At 41.6% G+C, this 27,969-nt stretch overlaps 1 protein-coding gene across 1 annotated transcript; it reads left to right on the plus strand.

The window, feature by feature from the left end:
- The first annotated feature begins 446 nt into the window (after positions 1 to 446).
- Positions 447 to 16,651, plus strand: LOC127642918 (fermitin family homolog 3-like). Its single transcript, XM_052125365.1, has 15 exons — positions 447 to 547; positions 1,424 to 1,548; positions 3,742 to 3,975; positions 5,227 to 5,343; positions 5,655 to 5,823; positions 6,193 to 6,295; positions 9,439 to 9,546; positions 9,664 to 9,792; positions 10,257 to 10,303; positions 10,397 to 10,521; positions 10,601 to 10,707; positions 11,732 to 11,947; positions 12,062 to 12,186; positions 15,786 to 15,927; positions 16,397 to 16,651. The coding sequence occupies exons 2-15, from the start codon at positions 1,425 to 1,427 to the stop codon at positions 16,574 to 16,576; spliced, it is 1,926 nt and encodes a 641-aa protein (XP_051981325.1). The 5' UTR covers positions 447 to 547; position 1,424; the 3' UTR covers positions 16,577 to 16,651.
- Positions 16,652 to 27,969: the final 11,318 nt, after the last annotated feature.

Raw genomic sequence — 27,969 nt, forward strand, 5'->3', positions numbered from 1 at the left:
AATCCACCCAGCAGAGAGCTAATATATATACTAAAAATATTAAACAAATTGATATGCTGCAGTGTCAACGCAGTTTTTTTTTAGTAAAATGAATGTATTAAGTAAGGAAAGAGCTCTACAAAAGTCTCCAAGATCTAATTGCCATCCATGTGATGAGTACAATTCTGTTTGTACAGAACTAATATTCTGTTAAATTCTGACACATTTTTATCAATGTGAATGGAGTATGTCCAAAAGGAGATACAAATCTGTATCTGCATGCATGCATGGCTTTGTTTTGTATTAGGAGAGCATCTCCAATCTCCATCACAGGAAGAGGAAGAGAAACCAATTTATGGTCAGCCGAATACTTAAGAAATCAGTTTCAAAAACAGAACATCGATTCTCCTTCAGCGATGGGACGAAACCTCAACTGAGAAAGAAAGAGAGGCAAGAGGAAGTGACAACACACGTCTCACAAGTTTTTGAGAGAGAAAGATAGAAAGTGGCAAAAACCAAGGGCGTAGCCTATAAATCGCTTGAAATTTTGGAACCACAACCATACGAGGTAAGAAATGCAGAAAGTTGAAAGGAAGGGTAGGATGTTCAGAATGATGCTAAGTGTGAGCAGTGAAGGGAGGTTTGGGCCTTTAGGTCTAGTCAGGGTAAATTGTAGACAGACTCTTTGTCTGGTTCTCATGTTGATTTATTGAATTAATTATTGACTAATCTCAAAAATGTAGAGACTTGGAGCACAAATATGTGAATTAAACAGAGTTTGTTTTATTTTTATATGTGGCTTATAAGACTATTTGCGAATCTTTCCAGTATGAGTATATTGAAAGCAAGACAAAGGACTCTGATCACATCACTTGCACAGCATGCTTCTTTAACTATTTTAATTAAAGTCCTCAGCTGTAGTTCGTGAGAGATTGATACTGTAGGAAATCACATCTGGGTAGTTGAGATGAAATGTCTAGCTGTGTCTGTCTGTCTGTCTATCAATCTTTATACTGTACAGATATCTATCTTAATATATGTAATAATATATTCAGATTATTCACAGTACACAAAGCCAACAACCTTTGAACTTCTACAAGGCTTTTAAAACTTATTTAAACTTTTATATAAGGATTTGTCAAGCCAACATTAAAGTTTGTCTTCACAAACTTTCCTTATCTAGTTATGCCCTTATATTACTATAATTGATAGACCAAATTAAAATTACATTATAGTACCTAAAATAGGTACTATATTGGAGATTGTCCTGAATATCTGCAATTGATTTTTGACAAAAGCAATAGTTTAAAATTGCACTTTCTTCTTATATTGCATGTTTGATTCTCCTCTGGAGTTTATATTGTGATCTTTGATAGAGCTATAGAAAAGGTAAATAGCTGAGATTGTGGAAGCATGACATTCTATGTCATCTCTGTTTAAACAGAATGGCAGCGTGGGACCTGTCCATCATTGTAAAGGAACTGGGACCGGAGGCCCCACCTCTTAAAATCAGTGTCACCTCAGATCTGCATATTGGTGGAGTCATCCTCAAAGTTGTGGAAAAGTCACGTGAGTTTCTGATGGTTGTCTTTTTAATTTTGGTTATTTATAGATTTTTTTTGTTTTGTTTTTTGCAATGTCTCTGACCCTCGGGGCCCTTTGACAACTTTGATCTCTGGGCCCTCTGTCTTATTGCAACCTATACAGCATTTGTTTTCCATTAAAAGTTATAATTTGTAATCAACATGTACATAAGTACTTATATGATTGCACATTCAATAAGACAATAAAAACACAAAAACTAATTTGAGTTTGAAAAGTTGATTAAAATAGCTATATGCATTTAATAGAAATAATTATACAATAAATTCATATACAGTATATATACACCTCTATTGTGTAGGTCCCCCTCTTACAGCGCCATTCTTAGATGCTATTATACAGAGCGGTTATCTACCAGCTCTTCTGGCACCAGCAGTCATCCATGCAATTATCTAATCAGCCAATCCTGTGGCAGCAGTGCAGTGCATAAAATCATGCAGATACGGGTCAGGAGCTTCAGTTAATGTTCACATCAACAATCAGAATGGGGAAAATTTGAATCTCAGTGATTTGGACCTCTGCATCATTGTTGGTGCCAGATGGACTGGTTTGAGTATTTCTGTAACTGCTGATCTCCTGGGATTTTCACACACAACAGTGTCTAGAATTTACTCCAAATGGTGCCAAAAACAAAAACATCCAGTGAGCGGCAGTTCTGTGGATGGAAACACCTTGTTGATTAGTGAGGACAACAGAGAATGGCCAGACTGGTTTGAACTGACAAAGTCTACGGTAACTCAGATAACCACTCTGTACAATTGTGGTGAGAAGAATATCATCTCAGAATGCTATTATTTTGGCGGCACGAGGGCGACCTACACAATATTAAGTAAGTGGTTTTAATGTTGTGGCTGATCGGCTCTGGAAAAAAATTAAGAGACCACTGCAACATTATCAGTTTCTCTAGATTTACTATTTATAGGTATGTGTTTGAGTAAAATTTATATTTTTGTTCTATTCTACAAAGTACTGACAACATTTCTCCCAAACTACAAATGCAAATATTGTCATTTAGAGCATTTATTTGCAAAGAATGACAATTGGTCAAAATAACAAAAAAGTGTTTTCAGACCTTTTTAATATTTTAAAGTTTATATACATTTTTAAACAACACCATACTAATGTTTAAACTTATGAAGAGTCCAGAAATCAATATTTGGTGGAATAAATCTCTTTCTCTTTAATGCATCTTGGCATGCTCTCTACCAGTCTTTTACATTGCTATTGAGTGACTTTATGCCACTCCTGCCGCAAAAATTCAAGCAGCTCAGATTTGTTTGATGGCTTGTGGCCATCCATCTTCCTCTTGATCATATTCCAGAGGTTTTCAATGGGGTTCAGGTCTGGAGAATGGGCTGGCCATGACAGAGTCTTGAACCAGTGGTCCTCCACCCACACCGTGATTGACCTGGGTGTGTGGCATGGAGCATTGTCCTGCTGGAAAAAAACAATCCTCAAACAAAAGAAAGTTGGGGAACATTGTCAGAGCAGAAGGAAGCATGTTTTCTTCCAGGATAACCTTGTACTTGGCTTGATTCATGCGTCCTTCACAAAGACAAATCTGCCCAATTCCAGCCTTGCTGAAGCACCCCCAGATCATTACCGATCCTCAACCTGGTCATCTAATGGTTAGACGGAGACCTAACAGTGTCTTGCACCCACTGTGAAATTTGGTGGAGGATTGGTGATGATCTGGGGGTGTTGTCAGTACTTTATAGAATAAAACAAAAATGTAAATTTTACTCAAACACACACACACACACGACCTTAGCTCTTAGTTGAGCTACAAGAATACATCTCAAACTTCTTCTATGGTGTCAAGTGTACTCCACTTCTAGCTGCATGCAAACAAAGAAGTTATTTCGTGTATCATGAACTGAATCAGTGAACAGGCTGAAATAAAGATAAGTAAAATAAGTGAAAAATGACTGAAGTTTTCAGCGTGTTCCTCATAAAAAAACGCTGTATGTGTTCAAAAGACGTGAAGTATAGGAGTCATATGGACTACTGTTATTGTACCATTTAGTCCTTTTTGGAGGTTGACAGCTACAGTGTTACATTGTATAAAAAAAACAAAGCTTGGAGATTTAAAAAATATGTCCTTTTGTACTCCAGGTTTGAAAGAAAAAAACAGAATTATTCCTATTTTATCATTTGTAGAAATAAAGAAGGATTGGTCCGATCATGCTCTATGGTGGGAACAGAAACAACAGTGGTTGTTGAAGCCGTCCTGGACGCTGGATAAATGTGGGATTCATGCAGATGCCCGACTCTGCCTCACGCCCCAGCACAAGCCTCTGCGGTTGGGTTTGCCCAATGGCACAACGCTCCGGCTAAGAGCCTGCTTCTCCAACCCTGTGTTCCGTACTGTCATAGGCATCTGCAAACTCCTGAGTAAGTGATGAGATGAGATTAAGAGTCTGTTTATTTGTATAAGGCCACAAACATACTCCAGACAAGTAAGCAAACTCAGTTGTGAATGCATGGTCAGTGCATTGCAAGCAATGCTAGTGTACATCTAAAAATTTACCTAAATTACCATTAAGCAGATACACACAATTATCCACACACTTGCACTTATGGGTTAATCAAAATTTTTGCTTAATCAAATGGCACTTTTCCACTGCTCTTGAAATTTTCCACATTTCCACGTTATGGTTCGACTCGCCTCAACTCTACTTGCTTTACTTTTCTGAGCTTGTTTTTCCACTGCTGTATAGTGCCGCCTCAACGTGGGTGGATTTATAGGCTAATCGTCATAGGTACGCCTCCTCTACTGCCGTGATATCATTTTAAACATGACACAAACTGACCAAAACAATAACACTACTGCTAGCTGTTAGCTACTAGCTCATTGTGCTGCATAAAGCAGTTGTTGCATGGTGATTTTACACAAGTGTAACAGTTAAATTGGCCTGGTTGTTTTAGAAACAAGCTTCCAGTAGCTGGTCAACTAAATAAAGTGAAGCTTTCAAGCAGAATATAGAATTAACGTAACAAAACATACATCCTCCATCGTGGATCAACGCCAGTCCAGGGCACTCTCCCTCCCATTGCTCGCTGTTTAGATAGCATCCATTTGTCGAACCACTTCCAGTTTTCCTTGATGGTTCTGTAGTCACTTAAAAATTTTTTTTTACTTTTCCCTACACTGTTGGTAGGTTCGGTGTTAGCCGTGTGCGGCCAACAGCTGATACACTTCCTGAAAGACTTTAGTTTTGCATTGTTTCTTTATTTGCTAACGAGTGGACCATCTACACCTTGTTTATTGACCACGGCGTGGTTTTGTAGTTCATGCCCTCATTAAAGACTTTTTTGTCTGATATTCAAATAATTTTTTGGCTTTCAATCAAATTTGTAATGTTGTGAATCAACTCAGAGCTGGTTGGTTTGGCTTAGAGCTCTTTTGTGACGGTTTCTCTGAAATCCCTTTGGAAAAAATGAGTATTTTTCAAGCCTAAATTGCTGGAGAAAATCCGTTAAAAAGACGAAATTTAATAATTTGAACTTCAGGGCTGGTCAGTGTCAGGGTTGGATCCACATAGCTTTTCTGAACCACGGCAAAACATATCTTGAGATGCTTTGACATGAAAAATATTGCACGTTACACTTGGAGGTGACTGATTATGTTGTCTTTCGTTTAAGACATTCGCCATCCAGAGGAACTATCTCTCCTGTGGCCAGTGGAAGCGAAGAAGAAAAAGAAAGATAAAGATGCTGAGGAAGAGATGTATGACATCACATGCGCACCACTTCCTTCAAGTGAGTAATGCCTGTACATTTGTATTCCTAATCATACACTTAAATGAAAAACAAACACTTGAGCCCACTTAACTGAACTTAGTCAGGTGATATAAAAAAGTACTTTGTATCTAGTACCATGAACTATTGTTAGTTCATGTATACATTCCTAATATAGACTATAGTTCGCCATAGTGTTAGCACCTGATATTATTTCAAACACGTAGATTTCAGATGCATCAAAATAGTATAAGGTCATTGTAAGCAGGTCTGCTGTTAAAATGTTACTGTGTGCCTTAAGTGTTTAGATTTGCTCATTTGTGCTATTACAGGCACAATCCTAAAGCTTGCCAATGGCATGCCTGCTTTTTTTGCTGAGTCACCTGAAACTGAGGCTGTGTACAAGACGCTGTCCGTCAGTCAGCCTGCACCAGCACCAGAAACCATTACTAAGATGTACCGCTCGACAAATATAGTGGAGAAAGCACAAGTTAACAGCAGGTAAGCCAATGTGCTAATAGCAGTGAAAAGTGACTTAATTCACTTGAGGGTCCACACCCATGGTTCCATCCCACCCTTACAAAAAGCACTATAGCAGTACGATGATTGAATGTTTACCATTGAGAACATATTTAAATGGTATTCCAAGTTACTTCAAAGAAGGCCATGGTATATCTACGCAATGACATATGTTTGATAGAATTTAATAAACATTTTTGCCCCCACATTTTGAATATCTGGGGCATTTTTGTCACTTTTGCTGGACTTTTGACATGAGCCCTGGTTAATTTCTGTCCCTGCCATGAATATTTTGTAAAATGCATTTCGATTACACTGGAAAGTTGCATTTGTGTGGTAATCTCTTCTCAGGTGGTTGGACTCATCCCGTTCACTCCTACAACAGGGGATTAAAGATAATGATAAACTCCTTCTGCGTTTCAAATACTACATATTTCATGATGTCATACCACAGGTAGGCATTAATATGTATTGCTCATTATTGCTGCCCATATCATTTTATTATTGTTGAGTATTTTAGCTATATACATGTTGCAAAATATGGCAAAAATAGCTTTAAATAGCAATCAGCATCACATCACATTATTAACTGGCAATATGTTTGTTCTTTGTGTCAAAAAAAAAAGATAACACACTGGTTATGAATGTAATCATGGTTCACTGAAAGGAGGGAAAGAGACGGTGCTTCAGAAGCTGATGCTATGGGAAAATCCTCCCAGGAGTGATGATCTCTGAAGTCCTTTAGAATCATACCAGTCTATTGGCAGATGGCACTTGACACGCCACCCCTGATGCACGTGTCACCACGGGCGTAGAAACTGGAGCACAGCATCATTTCATTAGGATTTTAACTGAAGGGAAGAGAGTGTAGTAAATCAGTAGTGCGGTGACTGATGCAGTGTCTAGTTACCTCCTTTCAGGGAACCAGGGTTACTGTCGTTACCAGTACGTTCGCCAGTAACTTCGGTCACTTCGACGCCAACAAGCCATTAGGGCAGTTGAAAGACGCTGACATTGTTTCAACTTCATATTGAGCAACAAGGAGGAAGAGAGGAAAACTCAGTAACCAAGCCTGATTAGAAATATAATAATGACACTGGCCATAATATGTAGTGAAACACAATTGTTCCATCCGCACCACAGTGGGGAAATGAACTCAAAACAGTCATAGACCAACAAAATAAGTAAAGCCACTAGCCAACAGGGAAGTAGAGCATTAAACATTGCTCTTCACATGAGAAGAGACAGAAAATGGCATGGACATAAGAACAACAGCCAAAACATAATGTTACTGTGAACATAAAAAATCAACTCTGCTTCACAGCAAAGATCTGGGAAGAGAGAGATGGAAAGGTGTTAAGGGAAGCCCAGCCTGCAGCCAGGCCTATGGGGACACACCCTTTGCCCAAGCCCAGGAGTAGGCCATGCTTCTCGTGGAGTGTAGCGCAACAACGTTGATAACCCAGTGAGCATATCTTTTCTTGGAGAGGGCCTCTGCCATCTCACACCTCATACAAATTTAACAACCAATGGGGGTTTGCCCACAAACAAATCACCCAAGGGGGCGTGGCCTGCTGCTAAAGTAGCAACATACACTTTGAGTCAGCCCTGCATCGAAACACTCATGTAAGAAGATAAGCATTTTTATGCACAGGCAATGCACAGGGTCCCGCACTGGGTCCTCACTTTGGAAGGAACACCAGTGAGTGAAAACTCATCACTCATAGAGGGGGCTCTTGCCTATAATATGATGTCAAGCACTTGCTGTGACAATCCATCGGTGTCAGACGAACTCCATTCAGGGACCAGACATGAAGCTTTCACAACTCAGGCTGAGGATTCCAGATCGTTCCTCATCCCTGTGAGAGCAGATCTTACTCAGTGTAATTTTCCATGTGGGGGGGTTGGGCCATCTAACAGCTTCACCAACTCCAGGAACCAAGGGTGGTTGGATCACTCCGGCACAACCAACAGCAGGGTTTCCCTCCACCACATGGAGCTGTCATGCATTACTGTAAATTGGGAGCTGGAAATGCTTTTTTTATAATTTGACCTTATTTGCAGCGAGGTCCACAACTACTATTGTAACTTGACAAACATTTGACATGGAGCCAACAACAGCACAAACCGTAACATTGTTGTGAACATCTTTTTGTTCCCGGCTCACAAACGTGGGGAAAGTAAGAAGCGAGTTCCTGGCATATTTAGCCAGGGGTGTCACTAAAAAGACACAGAGCCACCAATAGACCTGCCAATTTCCTGTGTAGTGGTCTTTGTTGCCCAAGTGCTAATTTGTGGCATGGCATATTTATAATTCACCACAAAGTAGCAGTGCCAGAGACATGAACTCTTACTGCATAGTGGTTTTGATGCTGCTCTGGACAAATGGCACCGGTGGCAAAACTCGGAGGCGCACCAACATGGTTCACACCATTATCTCTTATTTTTTTGTAAGGCTCAAGCGAGAAACTTCAAGTAACGTAGTCTCAGAGGCCATTTTGTTACGTTTTTCTGACTGCAGGGGAAAATAAGGTAAGCACCTCACTTATATTTTGATATCCCTGACATCTTTACCACTGTGATCGAGAGAGAGCCACAAACCGCCACAGATGCACTGAACAGGTCGAGGCTGCTGGAGATGGAGAAGAGGAGAGATGCAGTCTCAAGCCATCGTAAAACATTCACAAATTCTCCAAGCTCTACAGTCCTCGCTAGATATAGGAAGGAGTGGGGACCAGCGTCAGCTTCCACAGACGCAAGGTGAGAGCGTAGCACTTTGAGTGTTATGTGCTTGCTATGAACTCATTCAATCTCAACAAGCACTGCATGGATTAACGTCAGCATTACAGTACCCCAATCAGTCAGCCCCCTCCACCAGACGTGATCATGTCATGCGCCAGCATGATCATCTCAGCTGTACTGGGCAGGCAGAGCCGCTATAGATGGAGAAGAGGAGAGACACAAGGCCTGAGCCGGTGACTCTCTTCCCTTGTGTGCTTCTCTGGAAGCCGCAGAAGGAGTATAGCTGGTGGAGAGGGATTCAGAACAAAAGCCAGCTGAGAGCAAATCATCTTGTATTTCATGCGTTCACAGTGAATGCAATCGGTCTCAACGAGCGCCGCTGTAAAACAGCGCTATGCCGCCAGCCCGTCGGTTTCTCTTCATGTACTTGTGGAAACGTTTGCAAAACGCCATCTTTATAAACAAGTCATTAAGCAAAAGGCTCTTTTAGTTTCTTTTCACTGAAAGAAGCACACGATTCAACATAATGCATAACATCAAACCCAGAATTGTTAAAAGGATACGTTGTCCGTAAGAGCACGAGCAGGGAGATAATCCAGGAAAGCAATCCACTCACTGTTAAGGTGTGCAAAATCAACAATGAAGCAAAGATTTTGGCATCCAGAGCACAAGAGACAAAATCACGACCCTGAAAAATAAATTTCTTATGAAATGGCTCTGTGCTCCAGTTTATATTCCTGGCATGATGCGTACATCAGGGTTTGTTTTTCCTGTTAATAATGTAAAGATGGCCCTTTGGTCTTTTTTCTCCTAATAAAAATGAATGAAAGAGAAACATGTGAATCTCTATGCCAGAGTGACGCTGTGCGTCTGACGCAGCTGTACGAGCAAGCTAGATGGGCCATTCTGCTGGAGGAGATTGAATGCACAGAGGAGGAGATGATGGTCTTTGCTGCTTTACAGGTAAAGTGATGGAGAGCAGGTGTCTGCTTCTCATACACATGAACAATAATCTATATATACTTGGGCTTTATGTGTATATAATGGACAGTATGATCTTTGTGTGAGTGATCACATTAGTACCACATTGGGAAAGTGTCACTGACGGAGCAGTTTGTGGCGTCGTGTACTGCTATGGAAGATCTAGATTCGGCTCTTCAGTGTCTGGAGGTGAAGATCGAAGGAGAGAACAGTGCTGATGACATGTTGGTTAGTTTCACAGTATAAACATGTTATTTACTTTAACACACTTTAACAAGGCCAATATTCAAATCGCATCAAGCCAATCACGAACCAATCACATGCTTTCATATTATATTCCTGCAAAACTGTTTTGCTTTAGATTTTTTGTTCCAATGTTTATATCTTGACTTCAGAACTAGGTCTTTGAAACCAACATGGAAAACCATTGCTAAAGAAAACACACATTTGTGTAATTTGACTTTTCACTCAAACCTTGATATAGCTCTTGAGCCAAAATCCCCATCTGCCAATAAGCCCTGGTCTACCTTATGCATAAGTAATCAAACGAGTTCATAGTTTTTGCTGCTAAAACGATTCATTTGGCTTGATTTTCACGCCAGCCGACTTACACTTACGCCATCTTTCACTTACACATATGGGTCATCAGAAATGAGCTATCAACCTATGTTCCATGTAATGTGTACACACAGGAAACAATGGCAGCACCAGAACTACATGACTACCTGAAAATATTTAGGTAAGATACAAACCCCAGCCATCCTCTCAAATACACACTTAATGTTTGTGGTGATACAGTTTATGTTTCTTCTGTGTTTTCATATTCTCTCAGGCCGAAGAGGCTGACCCTGAAAGGATATAAGCAATTCTGGTTTACGTTCAAGGATACAACCATCTCCTACTACAAGAGTAAAGAGGAGAGCTGTAAAGAGCCAATTCAACAGATGAACCTTAAAGGTGATTTCTCACACATGTATACTAGCATCTGTTTGCACATGGCATGCACAGACACAGTATGACTCTCTCATCTTCACAGGTTGTGAGGTGGCCCCTGATGTGAGTGTTGCCGGGCAGAAGTTTTGTATCAGGCTCCTGATCCCGGGGCCAGAGGGCATGAATGAAGTCTACCTGCGCTGTGAGAAGGTAAGTCAGTGATATGTTAAGAACAGCTTAAATGTAGGGCTGCAAACGAAAACTATTTTTGAGTTTTAATCATGAGAATTTCTCTGATTTATCGAATACACCACATCTTTCTAAATGCAAGAATTCTGAACTGTAGCGCTTGACATGGCAACCTGGCCATATGTCCATGACATTCTTTGAAATATTTAACATAAATGCTTCCATGCTCAACGTTTTCCCACTTCAGATCCCTCTTTAGCCTCCACTATTTTTCAAATAGTTTTTGTTCATACAAATAGTACTTTTGCTACTGCAAAGTGATGTCACTGACAAAGGCTCCTCATGCAATGAAATTTGTTGTTGTAGCCCTCCTCATGCGATATAAAATGATCTTATGCAGTGGATGACTGACATCAAACCTAACACCAACAATGGGTAAAGAAAATTATTTAAATTTGAAATTTTGATGTCAATTTATTAGAACATGTACTGATTGTTGGTGCTAGACAGAAATTGCTGATCTCCTGGGGTTTCTTGTTTTTTTTTTGTTTGTTTGTTTGTATACTTTATTGTCCTTTTTCAGGAAATTTGTTTCATGCAGATACAGAGCCAGAATTGGGCATAAATATCATGAATCCGTGGATCTATCATGTCTTGTGTCAGTGGTTCAGGCCAGTGGTGCTGTAATGGTGTAGGAATGGAAAACAAAATGCCACAGCCTAGAAGTATTGTTAAGAGTATTGTTGCTTATCATGAGCATCCCAGCCTGTCTAATGGCTACTTACAGCAGGCTAACATGTCATGTAACAAAGCATACATCATTACATATTGATTCCATGAAAATTACAGTTAAGTCATTTTAGTGTATGCCAAGGCCTACACAAACACCAGATCTCAGTCCAAGAGAGTGTCTTTGGGATGTGAAGAAGTGGCAGATTCTCATATATATATATATATATATATATATATATATATATATATATATATAATGTATATCACAGTACTATAAAAACTACATAAAAAAGGTCTTTGTCTTATTCTGTAGGAACAGCAGTACAGTCGATGGATGGCAGCATGTCGTTTGGCCTCGGAAGGCAAGACTTTAGCAGACAGCTCGTTCTCCAGTGAGGTGCAGAGTATCCAGTCTTTCCTGGCCATGCAGAATACCACACCTAGTAATAACACAGCTCAGACTGATGACAGCATCAATACACACAGTCTGGTCTCTCCACGATACCAGAAGAAGTACAAACCCAAGCAGGTACCACAGTCTTAATATGAACTGGTCAGTTACAGGATTACTATTTACTTTGACATATCATCTCTTAATTTGGCTTCTCTTTATTTTTCTCTCTCTCTTACTCTAATTGTTCAGCTCACGCCGAGGATCCTGGAAGCCTATCAGAAAGTAGCACAGCTCTCATTAACAGATGCTGTTCAGAGGTTTCTTCAGATCTGGCAAGCGCTGCCTGAATTTGGGCTCTCTTATATTGTGGTCAGGTGAGTTTAGCATGCAGAGTTTAAAATATTTTAAAAGAGTAGTTCACCCAAAAAAATGGAAATTCGATCATCATTTACTCACTCGTCATGTTTTTTTGTTTTTTTAAATTTCAATACAAAAGTATATTATATTAAATATAAAAGAATATTAATGCATTGCATTAGAGTGACCTAGTCTGTCTAGCCCCTAAAAGGACTAAAAGTGGTAAAGACGCTGGCTACTAACCCTGGAGTTCGCTAGTTGGAATCCCAGGGCGTGCTGAGCGATTCTAGCCGGGTCTCCGAAGCAACCAAATTGGCCCGGTTGCTAGGAAGGTTAGAATCACATGGGGTCATTGATCGCTATAATGTGAGGCACTCTCGATGGGGCACATGGTGAGTTGTGCATGGATGGCGCTATATCTCTGCGGTAACATGCTCAACAAGCCATGTGATAAGATGCACGGGTTGATGGTCTCAGACACAGAGGCAACTGAGATTCGTCCTCCGCCACCCGGATTGAGGCAAGTCACTACGCCACCACGAGGACTTAGAGCGCATTGGGAATTGGGCATTCCAAATTGGGGAGAAAAAAAAAGAAAAAAGAAATGGACTAAAACCTGCAAGCCTGCAATCAGCGATATGCAAGCAAAGAAATGGTTTAAAGAACAGCTAAACGGATTCACCATGTAGAATCAGTCTGTATGTGTAAAATAAACTACTGCAAATGTGTAAATGACTTGTGTTTGTGGCATAAACTTTCCAGAAATAATCTGATATACCCCGTTCCATCTCCCTTTTGTTGTGAGCACACTTTTGGCACAAGTTTCTCACTGAAAAGAGTTTTGCAAGTGTGAGAGGGAAGGCAGGTCTACCTGCTTCTTGTAGCCAATCAAATGAGGTAGTCCTTGAACAGTTTACTCTGACCTGATTGGTTTATTAACGTGACAGACAGCCTTTTCTTCATAAGGCTCAGCGCCATTCCTCCGGGTATCTCTTCTATCTTAAATATTAAACTTAAATTTTAATACATACACATTATTTTATTGTGAGAGTTAAGTTGAGCCGACACCTTTTATTGATATAAATATGATTCTCAATCTGGTTTTCAAATGTTTCTTCCTTGTTGCTGTTCATTATTTTGCAATGAATTATTTAGTTATTTTAAAAACATTATAAATAATATATATATTATAAAAAATTATAATATAGATAAATAAAATGCATTACATCACTGTGGCACACGAGTAAAGCATTAACAAAGACAGTAACACTCTACATTAAGGTTCCATTTGTTAACATTAGTTATTAACATTAGTTAACATGAACTAACAATGTGCAATTCTTTTACAGCTTTTACTCATTTTCAACATATATTAATACAAACAAAATACAAATTGTATTTTTTTAACTAATATTAACAAATACACTGTAAACAATATATTGTTAATTGTTTGTTCATGATAACTAATATTAATGAATTAAAAAATTCTTGTAAAGTGTTACCAAAAAGACAATCCAAAAAGTGGCTTTAGTATACATTATTTTTTTTTATTTCCATATTATTATATATTATATAATTAATTGCACTGAATTAATGTGTTAAATCGACAGCCCTAATTTTTATACAGTAGTTATATTTTTCTGTCTTCAATTTCACGCATCCATTTGAATCGAGAAAAGGCACCTCTTGTTCATTCTGTAGCGTGCAGCTCATGCGGCTGTATATTATTTAATTCAATTACATCCTTTTGCTGTTTTATGATCACACTTGGCCATATCCAGAGGTATTTTTTTATTTATTTTCAATCTGTCATTGATTTCTTCTCATATTTGTCACATCTCGTATCATTTTGCCAATGACAGCATACTACAGTATAATATGGTACCTAAATTAGCAACACGATTATATCTTGCGGTTTTTATTTTTTGGTATCGCGGTACTTCGTTAGTACCGGTTAACTGCGCAACCCTAATGCACTGGCTGATCTCTTTGTTGTAACAAACTTAATTTCTAGATATTATCACAAGTTATGCATTGGATATACTATATTTAGACATTATAAAAGTCAATTATTTGTAAAATTGTAGCTATTCTTTTTTTAAACCACTTGTGTTAAAGGGTGTAGTTGATAATGCCACATTACCTGTCAACAGTCATAACTGACCATGGTGTGCATCTCCAAGGCTGGACTGGGAAGAGAAATCGGCCTGGGATTTTACATGTCAACTGGCCCAAAAGTTGTTGAGCGGGGGGGGTGGGGGTGTCTTGGTGAGCCAAAAGTTGTTGAGTTGCTGTCCTTTTCTGCATATCGTGGCGCCGTTTTGGGGTCCGTTCTGAATAACGCAACAGCTTATTTTAGCTTATCGCGGCCCATTCAGCACGTTTCGCTGCCGACCCACCGGCACGCTAGGTTCTCCCGATGTCCATTCTGCTCCTGATTGCCCACAAAGTGCGCCGGCCCACCGGGAAAATGCTGGTATGCCAGATTACCAGTCCAGCCCTGTGCATCTCCCACACCTAAGCGTAAACTTTCTTACAGTGGGGTCAGACTAAAATTTTGATTTGACCTTGAAGTGTGTGTGTTTGTGGCAGGTTTATGTGGTTTACAAGGACTTTTTTTGAGGTTACAAAGGTTTTTTAGGTAATTACAAGGGTATTATGATATAAATGTGGTTTATGTGGAATTTCCAGTGTTTACATAATTCAAATGGCTTAAAAAACATCCTAATCTAAGTTTTTTTTAAAATGTAAGGGTTAGGTTTAGGGGTAGGGTTAGGGGATAGAATCTTTAGTTACAGTATAGTTCGTACAGTATAAAAATCATTATGTCTATGGAGACTCCTCATAATGATAGCTGCACCAACATGTGTGTGTGTATGTGTGTGTGTGTGTGTGTGTGTGTGTGTGTGTGTGTGTGTGTGTGTGTGTGTGTGTGTGTGTGTGTGTGTTCTGCATTGCGGTTGATGGATTTTCATTTGACAAAATACAAATATAATGCTCTGTTATAGTCTCAAATGTTCTGCATTGTGAATGTTTTATGTGGATGTGAATTTGTTATATTGTGTCTGATTTATTGATTTTTATTTGACAAATCAAAATAAAAACTGCACTGTGTTATAGTCTCTCTCATTTATTTCCTATGGCAGGGCAAATTTGACCCAAACAGTACGAACGGGGGACTATTTCTTAAAACCACATAGACTCGTCGAATCTAGTCCAAATTTTCTAGTCCAGACTTGGGCCAGTAAGCAACCACCAGGCAACTACCCAGAACACCCTAGCAACGCCTTAGTAACCACCCACAACACCTTAGCAACCACATAACACCATGGCAACCACCTACAACACAATACTTGAGCTTTATTTTCTTCAAAAAATTACACAATTTAGTTACTTTTGCAGTTCCCTTTGGCAAAGAAATCACAATTTTTACTGTTTTGTAAACAATATATATTTTGATTATGTACAATCATGAAATCACCACACAGCAAAACATTACCATGTCCTGATCATTGATTATTATTGATAGTTATTAAATACATTTCATTTACAATTGACACATTAAATCTGATAAAAAATGTTCTGTACAAAACTATTTCTTTCCACACAAATGCAGGTTTAAGGGTTGCCGTAAGGATGAGGTGCTTGGCATCGCCAATAATCGTTTAATCCGAATTGACCTGAGTGTGGGAGACATAGTGAAAACTTGGAGATATAACACCATGAGGCAATGGAATGTCAACTGGGACATCAAACAGGTAATCTGCCTTTCCTCTCTTCATCTAAGGAATGGGCGATACTGCTTATTTTCTTTTCGATCCGATACCAATAATTTCAAGTGCAATATCATTGATACCGATACCAATACCGACGTTTCTATTAAATTGAGTTTTTTTGCGATTTCTTGGGATAAAATGGGTAATTTAAAATATTATTTTTCATCATAATTCAAGTAATTTTTTTTATTGTTGTTAATATTCATAATATTCAATTATAATTTTAGAATCAACGTTTTCGATATCGAGGATCGATATTTTTGATACAACATCAGTACCGGAAGTATCGATACATACTTCTCTACTCTATATTCATAAGATTTGTCACTTTTTGAAGAACGATAGCTCCTTCATAGTCCCCAAATCGCAAGGTATGACTCTTTTCTGGTTCCTCTCTCGGACTGAAATATCTCAATGTAAAAATAATAAATGGCTCTTCTATCTGTACCAGGTTGCCATTGAGTTTGATGGGAACGTGAACATCGCCTTTAGCTGTGTGACAGCAGATTGTAAGATTACCCACGAGTACATCGGCGGCTACATCTTCATGTCCACAAGGAGTCGAAACAAGAGTGACACCCTGAATGAAGAGCTGTTCCACAAACTGACCGGCGGCCATGAAGCTTTATGAGAAGAAAGAAAGTCTGTGCACGTACAGACTGCCTGCATTTATTGAATGAGATCTTCCAACGACATTCGAGAAATAGTAATTAAATACCCCATGAAATTGTTAGATGAACGGAATTTTCTTTCCTGTGTTGATTTGGGCGGGATTTTTCAATGGGCTTTTTCTATTGTGTGTTTTTTTTTTAATAGCCAATAGCCTTCAGTTTGTGTCACGATGCAGCTCTACCATGCAGGGTTGCCTGCAGGATTTCATCTGAGCGTACGCACAGAAATCTGCCTAATAAACCTAATATCTAGGGGGTTCGGGGGCATGCTGCCCTGTGAGATTTTTCTTGAGGATGAGTAGCATTCATATAACTATTGGCTAAAGCATTTCTTCCAGTAACCGTTCAGACAGACGCGTTTTCACGCTAAAAATGCAAATAGCACCACAACGAATAGAGCAGAAAGCAGGTGTCTTGACATGCATTTTTATCAGTTGAAGAAATTCTTTGTAACTTGACACCGTGTCTAAAAACGTGACGCAGTTTTCAAAAGACATCCATCTAGCGAATTGTAACTTAAGGATTTTTCCTTAAGCCAAGGTGACCCAAAAAAACAAACATAAAAAAAACCCTTATTAGACACTCAGGTCTATCACAAAAATAGTAATTTATTAATGCAAATAAATAAACCTAAGATACCAATAAACACATGTAATGAACAAACAAACATACAACAAACTCATTCCCACTCAAATATTAATAGCCAATCTACACTCCATAAACATCAACAAAACCCAAGCTTCATGCAGAATCATGCAAATTAAAGAAACGAATCACACACAAATCACATCAAATATATAACCGGTTTACCAGGAAACCTACTCCAAACCAAATGAATTCCACAGCAAACATAAACCACATACAAATGAAAAGTTCACGTGTTTCAAAGCATCGAGAGTATGGAGGTTGGCTGGCAACAGGAGGCTGGGAAGGTATAGACTAACAAACAAACAAACAAAAACATCAAACGCCCCACGAGCCAGTCCCGTTTACAATAACCATTAAAGATACCAGCGCTGGAGGCACAGAGCGTGCACATACAAGGACGGGCCAGCGAGGAAATGAGACACGCAAAAAAACACAAGAAGAACACTGTTCACTGTAGGACAAGACCCTAGCAAACCAGAAAAAGCTTGAGAATCAACTTCTGAGCCTACTATCCTCATCTCCAGTGTGTGGCTCTGCACCCTGGAGGGTTCTAGTTTTCCGCCAATGAGACAGACTCGGCACCTGCCTGAACACTAGAACCCGAAGCAGGCAAGGACCTAATTTGAATATTAGCAGCACAATATCTAGCTATATGACCAGCTTGATTACATTTGATACAAAGTGGTCATCAGGTGTTCAGCGAAATCTATTATTTCTGGGGATTCTAGTAACATTACTTGCAACCCCTTCTGCAGTATTTAAAGTTTTAAGAATCAAATCCAATTGTGCTTGCTGTCGTAGTACCATATCTTTCAACTTGCAAATTCAGAACTAATCCCTCGATTCTCTTCACACGTAGCAATAACTTGAGTTTCAAATGAGTGAGGGGCTACTACTCTACCGGGCCTATTTCTTTGTGGCTGTCCCTCCTCCACCCAACGATTGCCTCTTTGCATAGATCAAGGAGAGTTAACAAAGAATTCTGCCTCACCAACCTTTTTAGTTCTCTACGAAGGGTATGGTCTTGAACATTTTCACAAAACTGATCTCGCAAAACCACCTGATAGTCAGACACAGCAGTAGGATTAGCTTTTCGTACCTTGTCCATAAGATCCATTAATGCATGGGAAAACTCTTGAAAAGATTCCCCCTCCTTCTGTTTTCTGTCAAAAAACTGCTGTTGCAAAATAACATAGGAAAAAGAAAAGCAATACAGTTCACGCAACACTAAAAACACCTGAGCAGAATCCTCTTTAACATCCCGAGGCCTAAACTTAATTTCCGTCCGAGCCTCCCCCTCTAAATGATCATTAACAAACATGGCTTTGTCTAGTTCAGACATGTGTCTCCCCCTAATACAACTCTCCACCTCCTCAATCCAATCTTCCAGAAGAGGAGAGCCAAGGGACACTTTACCAGAGAATTTAGAACACTTTCTTTCTCTAGGCAAATATATAGCTGGTTCTCTCCGTTGTCCATTACCTTCGGAGGCTGATCTTGATACAACACCCACTAGACCTCCAGTTTGTGGCTGCCGTCTTAGTCTTTCATTTTCTACATGCAGTTGCTCCAACTGCTCTTGTAGTTGCCGCAGCTCCTCCGCCATAACTGCAGCAGGCCAACACACTGTCGTCAAAAGCAATCGTCCTCCAAGCTGATCGCTGTTCTTCCTACCACAAAAAACAAACAACTATCCACTTCCCAGCCTTAAATATCACAAAAAAATTGGTCGACCCTGCCGACTACGCCAAATTGGAACTTAAGGATTTTTCCTTAAGCCATGGTGACCCAAAAAAACAAACCCTTATTGGACACTCAGGTCTATCACAAAAATAGTAATTTATTAATGCAAATAAATGAACCTAAGATACCAATAAACACATGTAATGAACAAACAAACATACAACAAACTCATTCCCACTCAAATATTAATAGCCAATCTACACTCCATAAACATCAACAAAACCCAAGCTTCATGCAGAATCATGCAAATTAAAGAAACGAAATCAAAAATCACATAAAATATATAACCGGTTTACCAGGAAACCTACTCCAAACCAAATGAATTCCACAGCAAACATAAACCACATACAAATGAAAAGTTCACGTGTTTCAAAGCATCGAGAGTATGGAGGTTGGCTGGCAACACGAGGCTGGGAAGGTATAGACTAACAAACAAACAAACAAAAACATCAAACGCCCCACGAGCCAGTCCCGTTTACAATAACCATTAAAGATACCAGCGCTGGAGGCACACAGCGCGCACATACAAGGACGGGCCAGCAAGGAAACGAGACTCGCAAAAAAACACAAGAAGAACAGCGATCAACTTAAACCTAAAAAGAAAAACCACCATAAACAAAAACACAATTAACAATACACTTCATACATAACCACAACTCTATTTTATTTTAATTCCATTAAAATACAAAACAATGCTCAAATATATCAGTTATATAAAAAAAAAACTCTACGATTACCTGAAACACAGCTATCTCCATATTTAACTGCCAAGATGAAATGAGATCGGGCGTGACCAATGGCCTTCCAGACCATCCACAATGTTTGCATCTGCTCACCCAGATCATGTCCATGCAAAAGCAAACAATGAAGCGCTATCGGACAACACACTTCAATGCATAAACATGGACCCCATCTCCATGTCTACTTTCGGGCGCCTGCTTAAAAACCCTCTCATTGCCTAACTGGCCACGCCCTCTACTGGTGACCTCCTCACCGGCTACAGAATGTTTATATGGAAAACGTTTTAAAAACAGGGCGTGCGGACGCAAAAACACGTACAGTTTGAACAGCCCCTTGTTCACGTGACACAGCACTAGCTGAAGTTTCTCAAAGTTTTCTCTCAACAAGACAGCCTTTTGTTTCAGTGACTGTAGGTAAAAAAATGCACTGTATCAAGTGCTGTTTGTTCTCTGTAAATATCCAGAAGCTGTTTTACTGTGTGAGAAACCGCTCCAAATGATTCAGTGAAAGAGCAGACCGAACGAATTGTACTGAATCACAAATAGATTCAGACCGCTTCGCAAGACTGTTTGGCCAATTCACTGAAAAGAACCGACTCTAAATAATTATTCATTCGCAAATTGGGCATTGTTAGTTCTTTTAAACACACAACAGAAATGATTGATGAAATATTCTGAGAGTAAATATTCCTCAGGTCAGTCGGAGCGCACAGTGTGTATGGATGTACAGCTGCAGGCGCCCTTGTTTGAGACTTTCTATTGCAACTTAGTATTTTATTGGACAAAAATGTGTACAATATGTCTCTGTATACAAGATATGTCAGCAGTATGTTTAGTTCATTTTCCCAGTAGTTTTGTCAACTTTTACAAGTACACTAGCTTATAGATTACCTAAAAGCTAACATAAAGGATTAAAAGCTGCAAAATGTGTATATCATGGGGTCTTTAATAACCTAGAACATGTCAGTACACATACAGATATGCCCAGTTGATATTAAAACAACACTATTGTGTTGTGACAGGATTGTAAGACTTTTAATTGTATGTTTTTCATTCTGTGACATTCAGCAGAGTGTGGAACTTCTCTTTTCTCTATTTAGCTTTGATTGTTTTCAGTGTTAACACCAACACAAATACATTTCTAACATATTATTTCCATCATTCTGTAGTTATTATTACACTTTCAAACATTGTGAGGCTTTTGTTTTATTTTTTAGTATACATTTAGTTTCTGATGCATCTATCTGTCACTCTTTTTGTGGACATACAGACAGACTGATATATTTTATAAAGACTCAGCATAGATAAATCTCAAAGTTCATGTTTTTGTAGTCTTGTACTTATAACGTCTCATTGAAAGACTATGGTGTTAAATGCAGTTTAGCCTGCATAAATTAAGATGTTTGCGTATGCACCTCAAGTGTTGAAAAGGATACATTGTGGTGACATAATTTAGCAGAGGAAACCGCAATGTGCTGCAGACTTAGCGGAAACTCAGCTCACTGCTGTCATTGAGTGTTGAGAGAGTTTAAAGAACTTTGGCAAAGTTTGGAATGATGAACTTGAATAAACTAAGATCAACAGTACAATTGTAATGAAACAAATAATTAATTAATTACAAATGAAACTCTTAAACATAAAAGTGTCTTACAAATTCTCTGCAGATCATTTGCTTTTATATTTTACATTATAACACAATGGAATGTTTAATCAATAAATTGAATGTATTGAACATAGAATATTCCTTTTATTTATTATAAATGCCTAAATATGAAGACATTCAATGAAGTCTAAATTCAATGAATGGTGTATAGGCAACAGTACAGTTGCTAGCCTTTTTGAACACCAATTAGAAAGTTAGTTCACAAAAAAATTATTAAGTTCTGTTGCATTTAAAGGGATAGTTCACTCAAAAAAAGAAAATTCTCTCATTATTTACTCACCATCATGATATCCGCAACCTGGTCTCATAGAATGAACATTATTCTACAGCCGTGGCCAAAAGTATTGGCGGTGGCATCAATTTTGTGTTTCGCAAATGTTTCTGCTTCAGTTGTTGTGGTGTTGATTCTAGATTCCAGATACATTTTAAATAATTGCAAAAAGCTTCATTGGCCTTTATCACAAAAACCCAAATGTCACTGTTTTTTGGCCCTGGCACAAAATGACCAGCTAACATAATTTTGCTAATCATATCAGCAGCATCTGGGAAAGTGTGAACGAGTACTAGTCAGGTGAAATCACTCTATCATTCCGATTGGATTATAAGAGCAGACTGATTGCTATAAAATGAGGGAAGAAATGCTTCCAATCATTGTGTTCTTGTTAGCAATGGTTACCTCTAAAGAAAGACATGCAGCCATCATTGCTTTGCATCAAAATTATCTGCATTACATGCAAACTTAAAAAGACACAAACACACACGACGGACATGTCCGTAAACGATCTCGCTCTCCCGCACCATCCTCCGCAGTCGGCCTTTATCCCTCTCAGAGGCTTGATTAGCCTGATAAGGGACCGGGTGTGTAGAATCACGACTGGCTCCGCCCTCCGCCCTGCCACATTCCTCCCTCGTTCTCTCAGGCTGGGGAGCCCCTGGTATGAAGTACCCCCCCCCCTTTCCCTGGGGAGGGGTGTGCCTTTTGCCCCGTCTGCCAGCAGTTCATCCCCGTCTACCTGGATGAGGGAGGGGACAAGGGGAGGGAAGCAGAAATAATAAAAATGGGGGTTCCTTCCTGTAACAGTGTAGTACCCCCCAAAAAACACTGTAAAATTTAAACGAGAGGGAAAAGGCCATCGCAAAGTGGCAGAAAGAGAGAGAGAGGAGAGAGAGATGAAAAAAAAAAACACTTGAAAGTTCTCCGATACGCCGTAGCATGTTCCTCGGTCACTCCTCCACCCTCTAGAATCACGACCGGCCCCGCCCTCCGCCCTGCCACAGAACCATTTACCGGATCATCAAGAACTTCAAGGAGAGAGGTTCAACTGCAGTGAAGAAGGCTTAAGGACATCCCAGAGTGTCCAGCAAGCACCAGGACCATCTCCTCCTGAGGAGTCAGTTATGGAATCGTGTCACCACCAGTGCAGACCTTGCTCAATATTGGCAGCAGGTTGGTGTGTGTGCATCTGCATGCACAGTAAGGCAAAGACTTTGGACAATGGCCTGGTGTCAAGAAGGGCAACAAAGAATCCACATCTCTCCAAGAAGAACAACAACGACAGACTGAAATTCTGCAGGAAGTACAAGGATTGGACAGCAGAAGACTGGTGCAAAGATATTTTCTCTGATGAATCCCCCTTCCAACAGTTTTGGGACTAAACCCGTTAGTCCGGAGAAGAAAAGGTGAACGCTACCAAGAGTCCTGTGTCGTGCCAACAGTGAAGCATCCTGAGACGATCCATGTGTGGGGTTATTTTTCATCCAAGGGAGTGTGTAATAATATGAGGGAGGTCCAATTTACCTTTGTGAGTCACTCTTTGAGTGACCCATCTCCGTCCCATTTACACGATGGAGAAGCAGTTAATCGCGCCGCCACTGAGATGTGAGCCATTGTACCCCGGATTTGAAAGAGTTCCAGATTTAAGACTAGATCTAGTCAATGATGATATAACACCAGAAAACAAGACAATATTACTGAAACAACTTGCCATGATCGGAGTGGAGTGCTGCTTACATTGGTTTTCATGCTGTAATGAGTCAAACTTCTCAGAGGATATTGTGCTTACTGTTTGTGTGAAGTGTTTAATTAATAAGGTAAAATTGCTGTAAAGTATTTAGGTACACAGTACTGGGCATGCATGCAAGGACGTAGATTTTTCTTGAAAGTTGGGGGTGGGGGTGGCAGCGTGAAGCGTTTACATGTTTCCATTGATCATGGTATAAATATTCACTAAAATAAAATGTTGTAGTATTGTGTTATTTAAAAATGAATATAAACGACTTGGTTACTAGCGTAAACTCGGTTCCCTGAGAGGAGGGAACGAGTATTGCGTAAGTAGCTTACGCTATGGGAAAACTCCATTTCTCGAGAAATATTGAAGTCTTTATGTAAAACGCATTGCAGCTGCACAGCAGACAGCGATGAGCGAGGCAGCTCGGTCATTGGCTGTGCCGCGGCAACTGCTCGAACCAATGACGGGGCGACTCTGAACGCTGCGACCAATGGGCGCTACGCCGCTCAGCGCTCAGAGCCTGCCGAAATTAGCATAGGCAGGCTATATAATGGGCACCCGTCATGCGAAGTTCCTTTAGGTTCAATCGACTGAAGCGAACTGACCAAGCACAAGCACGGCAGCTCACGCAATACTCGTTCCCTCCTCTCAGGGAACCGAGGTTACGCTAGTAACCGAGTCGTTCCCTATCGAGAGGTCTCTCCTATTGCGTAAGTAGCTTACGCTATGGGAACACCATGTAAAACGCCGTGCGTGCTGACTTCGCTCTATAAAACCAGAGGCAGGTGCCTGAGCTTTAAAGCAAAGTGATTATTCCCCGAGCCAGCCAACGGCGAGCTATATACTGGGATATTACAGAGCGTCCTTGCCCAAGGCGGGGCGCTCTTTGTACAAACACAAGCGCACATCTTATGTACTGAGCTTTTTATGTACTGGTACGCATAATAAATCCTCTAAGTCGGTCAGAGACGGACCTTATAAGGGAGGAGGCGATGCCCAGCATACACACACTCTATTCCATTCTATGGTCAGGCTGATAGAATGTTGGAATGCAATGAGGGGACCTGTAGGCCCAGCCTGCCGCCGCACAAATATCTTCAATGGGTATCCCACTCGACCACGCCCACGAGGAGGCCATGCTCCTCGTAGAGTGAACTCTGATGCCTGAGGGGCATTGAAGGCCCTTGGCTTCATAAGCCAGCGCTATAGCATCCACTATCCAGCACGATATTCTTTGCTTTGAGACAGCGAGACCCTTAGTTCGGCCGCCAAAGCATACGAATAATTGTTCCGTCTGTCTGAACCGGGCAGAACGTTCCAAATATACTCTGAGCGCCCTGACCGGGCAGAGTAAATTTGCGTCACCTTCGTCTGCTGGGAACGATAGCACTGCCAGAGATATCGCCTGTGCTCTGAAGGGTGTAGAGAGCACTTTAGGAATATACCCGTGCTTTGGCCTAAGGACAACTCTGCAGTCGTTAGGTTCAAATTCCAGGCAAGCAGCGCTTGATGACAGCGCGTGCAGGTCACCCACTCTTTTAACTGAAGCGAGCGCCAGCAAGTGCGCGGTTTTGAGCGAGAGCTGCTTAAGGTGCACGGTTCGGAGAGGTTCGAACGGGGCACCCTTCAGTGCGTCCAGGACCGTGGCCAGGTCCCAGATCGGCACCGAAGGTGGGCGAGGAGGGTTCATCCTCCTAGCGCCTCTTAGGAAACGAACGATCAGATCGTTTTTCCCTAATGAATGTCCTTTATCAGGATTGTGTGACTCCGCTATGGCAGCCACATAGACTTTGAGCGTGGAGGGTGTGCGGCCCGCCTCCAGCAGCTCCTGCAAAAAGGCGAGTACACTTGGTATCTCGCACGTTTTGGGGTTCAAACTCTTGGTATCACACCAGTCACTGAACACTTTCCACTTTCGGGCATACAAGCGCCTCGTAGAGGGCGCTCGCGCCTCAGTAACGGTTCTCAAAACTCCACTGGGGAGGTTCTCGGGAACCCGTTGAGGGGCCATGCATGGAGGGCCCACAGATTGGGGCGGGGATGAAGAATCATCCCGCTGGCCTGTCCGAGGAGGTCTTGCCTCAGCGGAATCGACCATGGGGCAGATTGCATCATCAGTATCAGTTCTGGAAACCACGTCTGGTTTTTCCAGAGTGGGGCTACCAGGAGCACTGCACATTTCACCTCCCTGATCCGACTGATGACCTGAGGTAGCATCGCGATCGGGGGAAAAGCATACAAGGGGCGGCTTGGCCAAACTTGGGCGAGCGTGTCCGTGCTTTTTGAGAAGAAGAGAGGGCAGTGCACGTTTTCCTTGGAGGCGAAGAGGTCGACCTCTGCCTCGCCAAAGGTTTGCCATAACCACTGAACCGTCAGAGGGTGGAGAGACCATTCTCCTGGGAGAACCTTGTCTCTGGATAGCATGTCCGCTCCTTGGTTCAGGACACCTGGCACGTGCGCTGCCCTTAGCGAGCACAGGTGGTGTTGTGACCATAGGATGAGCTCCCTGGCCATAGAGTGCAGGGAGCTCGACCTGAGTCCACCTTGGCGATTTATATACGAAACTACCGTCATGTTGTCCACCAGGACGTGTTCGTTTTTTAGGTACGGAAGCAGGGCTCTGAGAGCCAAGGCGACCGCTTTCATTTCCAGACAGTTTATGTGTAGGCGCTTTTCTGGGTTTGACCAAAACCCGGAGACAGGCCTGCCCTCGTAAAGGGCCCCCCATCCTATTTTGGAGGTATCTGTCATGATCATTTTTCTCCGCGTACTCACGCCCAGACTCACGCCGGTTTGATACCAGTTGATGGCTTTCCAGGGCATCAGGGCTTTTATACAGCCGTGATTCGCTCTGATCAAAAAGTGGCCCGAGCGCCATGCGTGAGTGGGGACACGGCTCTTGAGCCAGCGCTGGAGAGGACGCATGTGCAACAATCCTAGCTGGAGTACAGCTGATGCCGAGGCCATGAGACCGAGCATTCTTTGAAATCGTTTGACGGGGGCGTGCGCGCCCGTTCTGAACGATGTTGCAAGGCGTCGAATAGAGAGCGCGCGAACTGAAGTGAGTATCCGTGTTTTATTATGTTCAAAACCCATTTCGGCATGTCGGGGATTTTTTTCCCAGGCTTCTGCTCGCACAGATATGGGCTGAATGCTGGCTGGGGGCGTGTCGCAGTGACGTATGGGCCCCACCGGCAAATCGCTTTGTGCTAACACAGAGTCTACGGCTCTCAGAGGCGCAGTTGCGCGCTGAGCAGCCTTATTGAGTACCGAGTGCAGGGGTGCGTGTGAGAGTACAGGCACGTGCGCTATCTCCGAGATGCTCACAGCATGAGTCGGAGAGATGCTTGAAACTGTATGAACAGTGTTTTGGGGTGGGGGTGCATACATCATAATAGGCACGCGCGCCACATTCATAAAGCTTTCCGCATTTAGCGGGGAGTTTCTTTGCTCGCGCATTGCATCTGTGATGCTTGTGGCATGAAATAGAGAGCTGTTTGAAACTGTATGGGTAGCTGTGTGTAGGGGTGCGTGCAGTACAGCAGGCACGCGCGCTACACTTATAGTATTTCCCGTTTTTACTGGGGAAGTGTTTATAACTGTGGGAACAGTGCTTGTGTGTAGTGGTGCATACATGACAATAGGCACACGATCTACATTTTTGGGACATCCAGCCTGAACTGGGGAGGTATTTGGCACTGTTTGGACAGTATTGATATGTGGGAATGCGCACTTTAGTGTGGACATGTGAACCCTTAGTGACACAAGCAGAAAATGATTCTTTTCGTGATTTCTGTGTGTCGCCGTAAAAACGGCGTTTGATTGCAGGTGAGCGAGTTTTATGACTGGCCCATTGACTGCTGTATAGACATTTCCAGCCGCCTGTAAGGGGACTGGGTAATGTTTTAGATGTTTGAGAGAGAGCGGTCCGGCTTTTGCGAGACACGTACTCTCTCTTTTTCTTCCTGTTGCTAGGAAGACTTACGAGGCTCCGTGTTCAAAGTGATTCTGGGCCGAGGACCTCGTTGCTCGTGCAGCTTTCTTCGGCCAGCGGAACGCGAGCGGCGTCGAGCGTCCTTTTCAGGTCTGCTCTTCGGCTGGGAGACGGGCGGCTCTGCCCTGGCTCGTTGCTGCTGCTGGGGCGGTTTCTGAGACGAGCTGGAGCGCTTGGGCAGGAAGTGATGCATAGCTTGCGAATCCTTCCGAGCCTCAGTGAAGCGCTCAGTGAATTCTCTCAGCGCCGGTCCGAACAGGCCACTTGGAGTGACAGGTGCATCAAGAAATGGTGCCTTATCCGCGTCCTTCATCTCCGTTAGCGTTAGCCACAGATGGCGCTCAAGGACGGTCAAATTAGCCATGGCCCGGCCGATGGATTGGGCGGTGGCCTTTGTGGCTTGCAGGGCTACATCCGTAGCGTTGCGCAGGTCCTTGAAAGCCTCGGGTTCAGGTCCAGACTCGTCCATGGTGCGGAGGAGTTTGGCCTGAAAAACTTGTAGGACCGCCATCGAATGCAGCGCTGACGCAGCTTGGCCGGCGGCGGCATATGCGCG

This window comes from Xyrauchen texanus, chromosome 4, assembly GCF_025860055.1.
Source record: "Xyrauchen texanus isolate HMW12.3.18 chromosome 4, RBS_HiC_50CHRs, whole genome shotgun sequence".
In the NCBI taxonomy this organism is placed as follows: Eukaryota; Metazoa; Chordata; class Actinopteri; order Cypriniformes; family Catostomidae; genus Xyrauchen; species Xyrauchen texanus.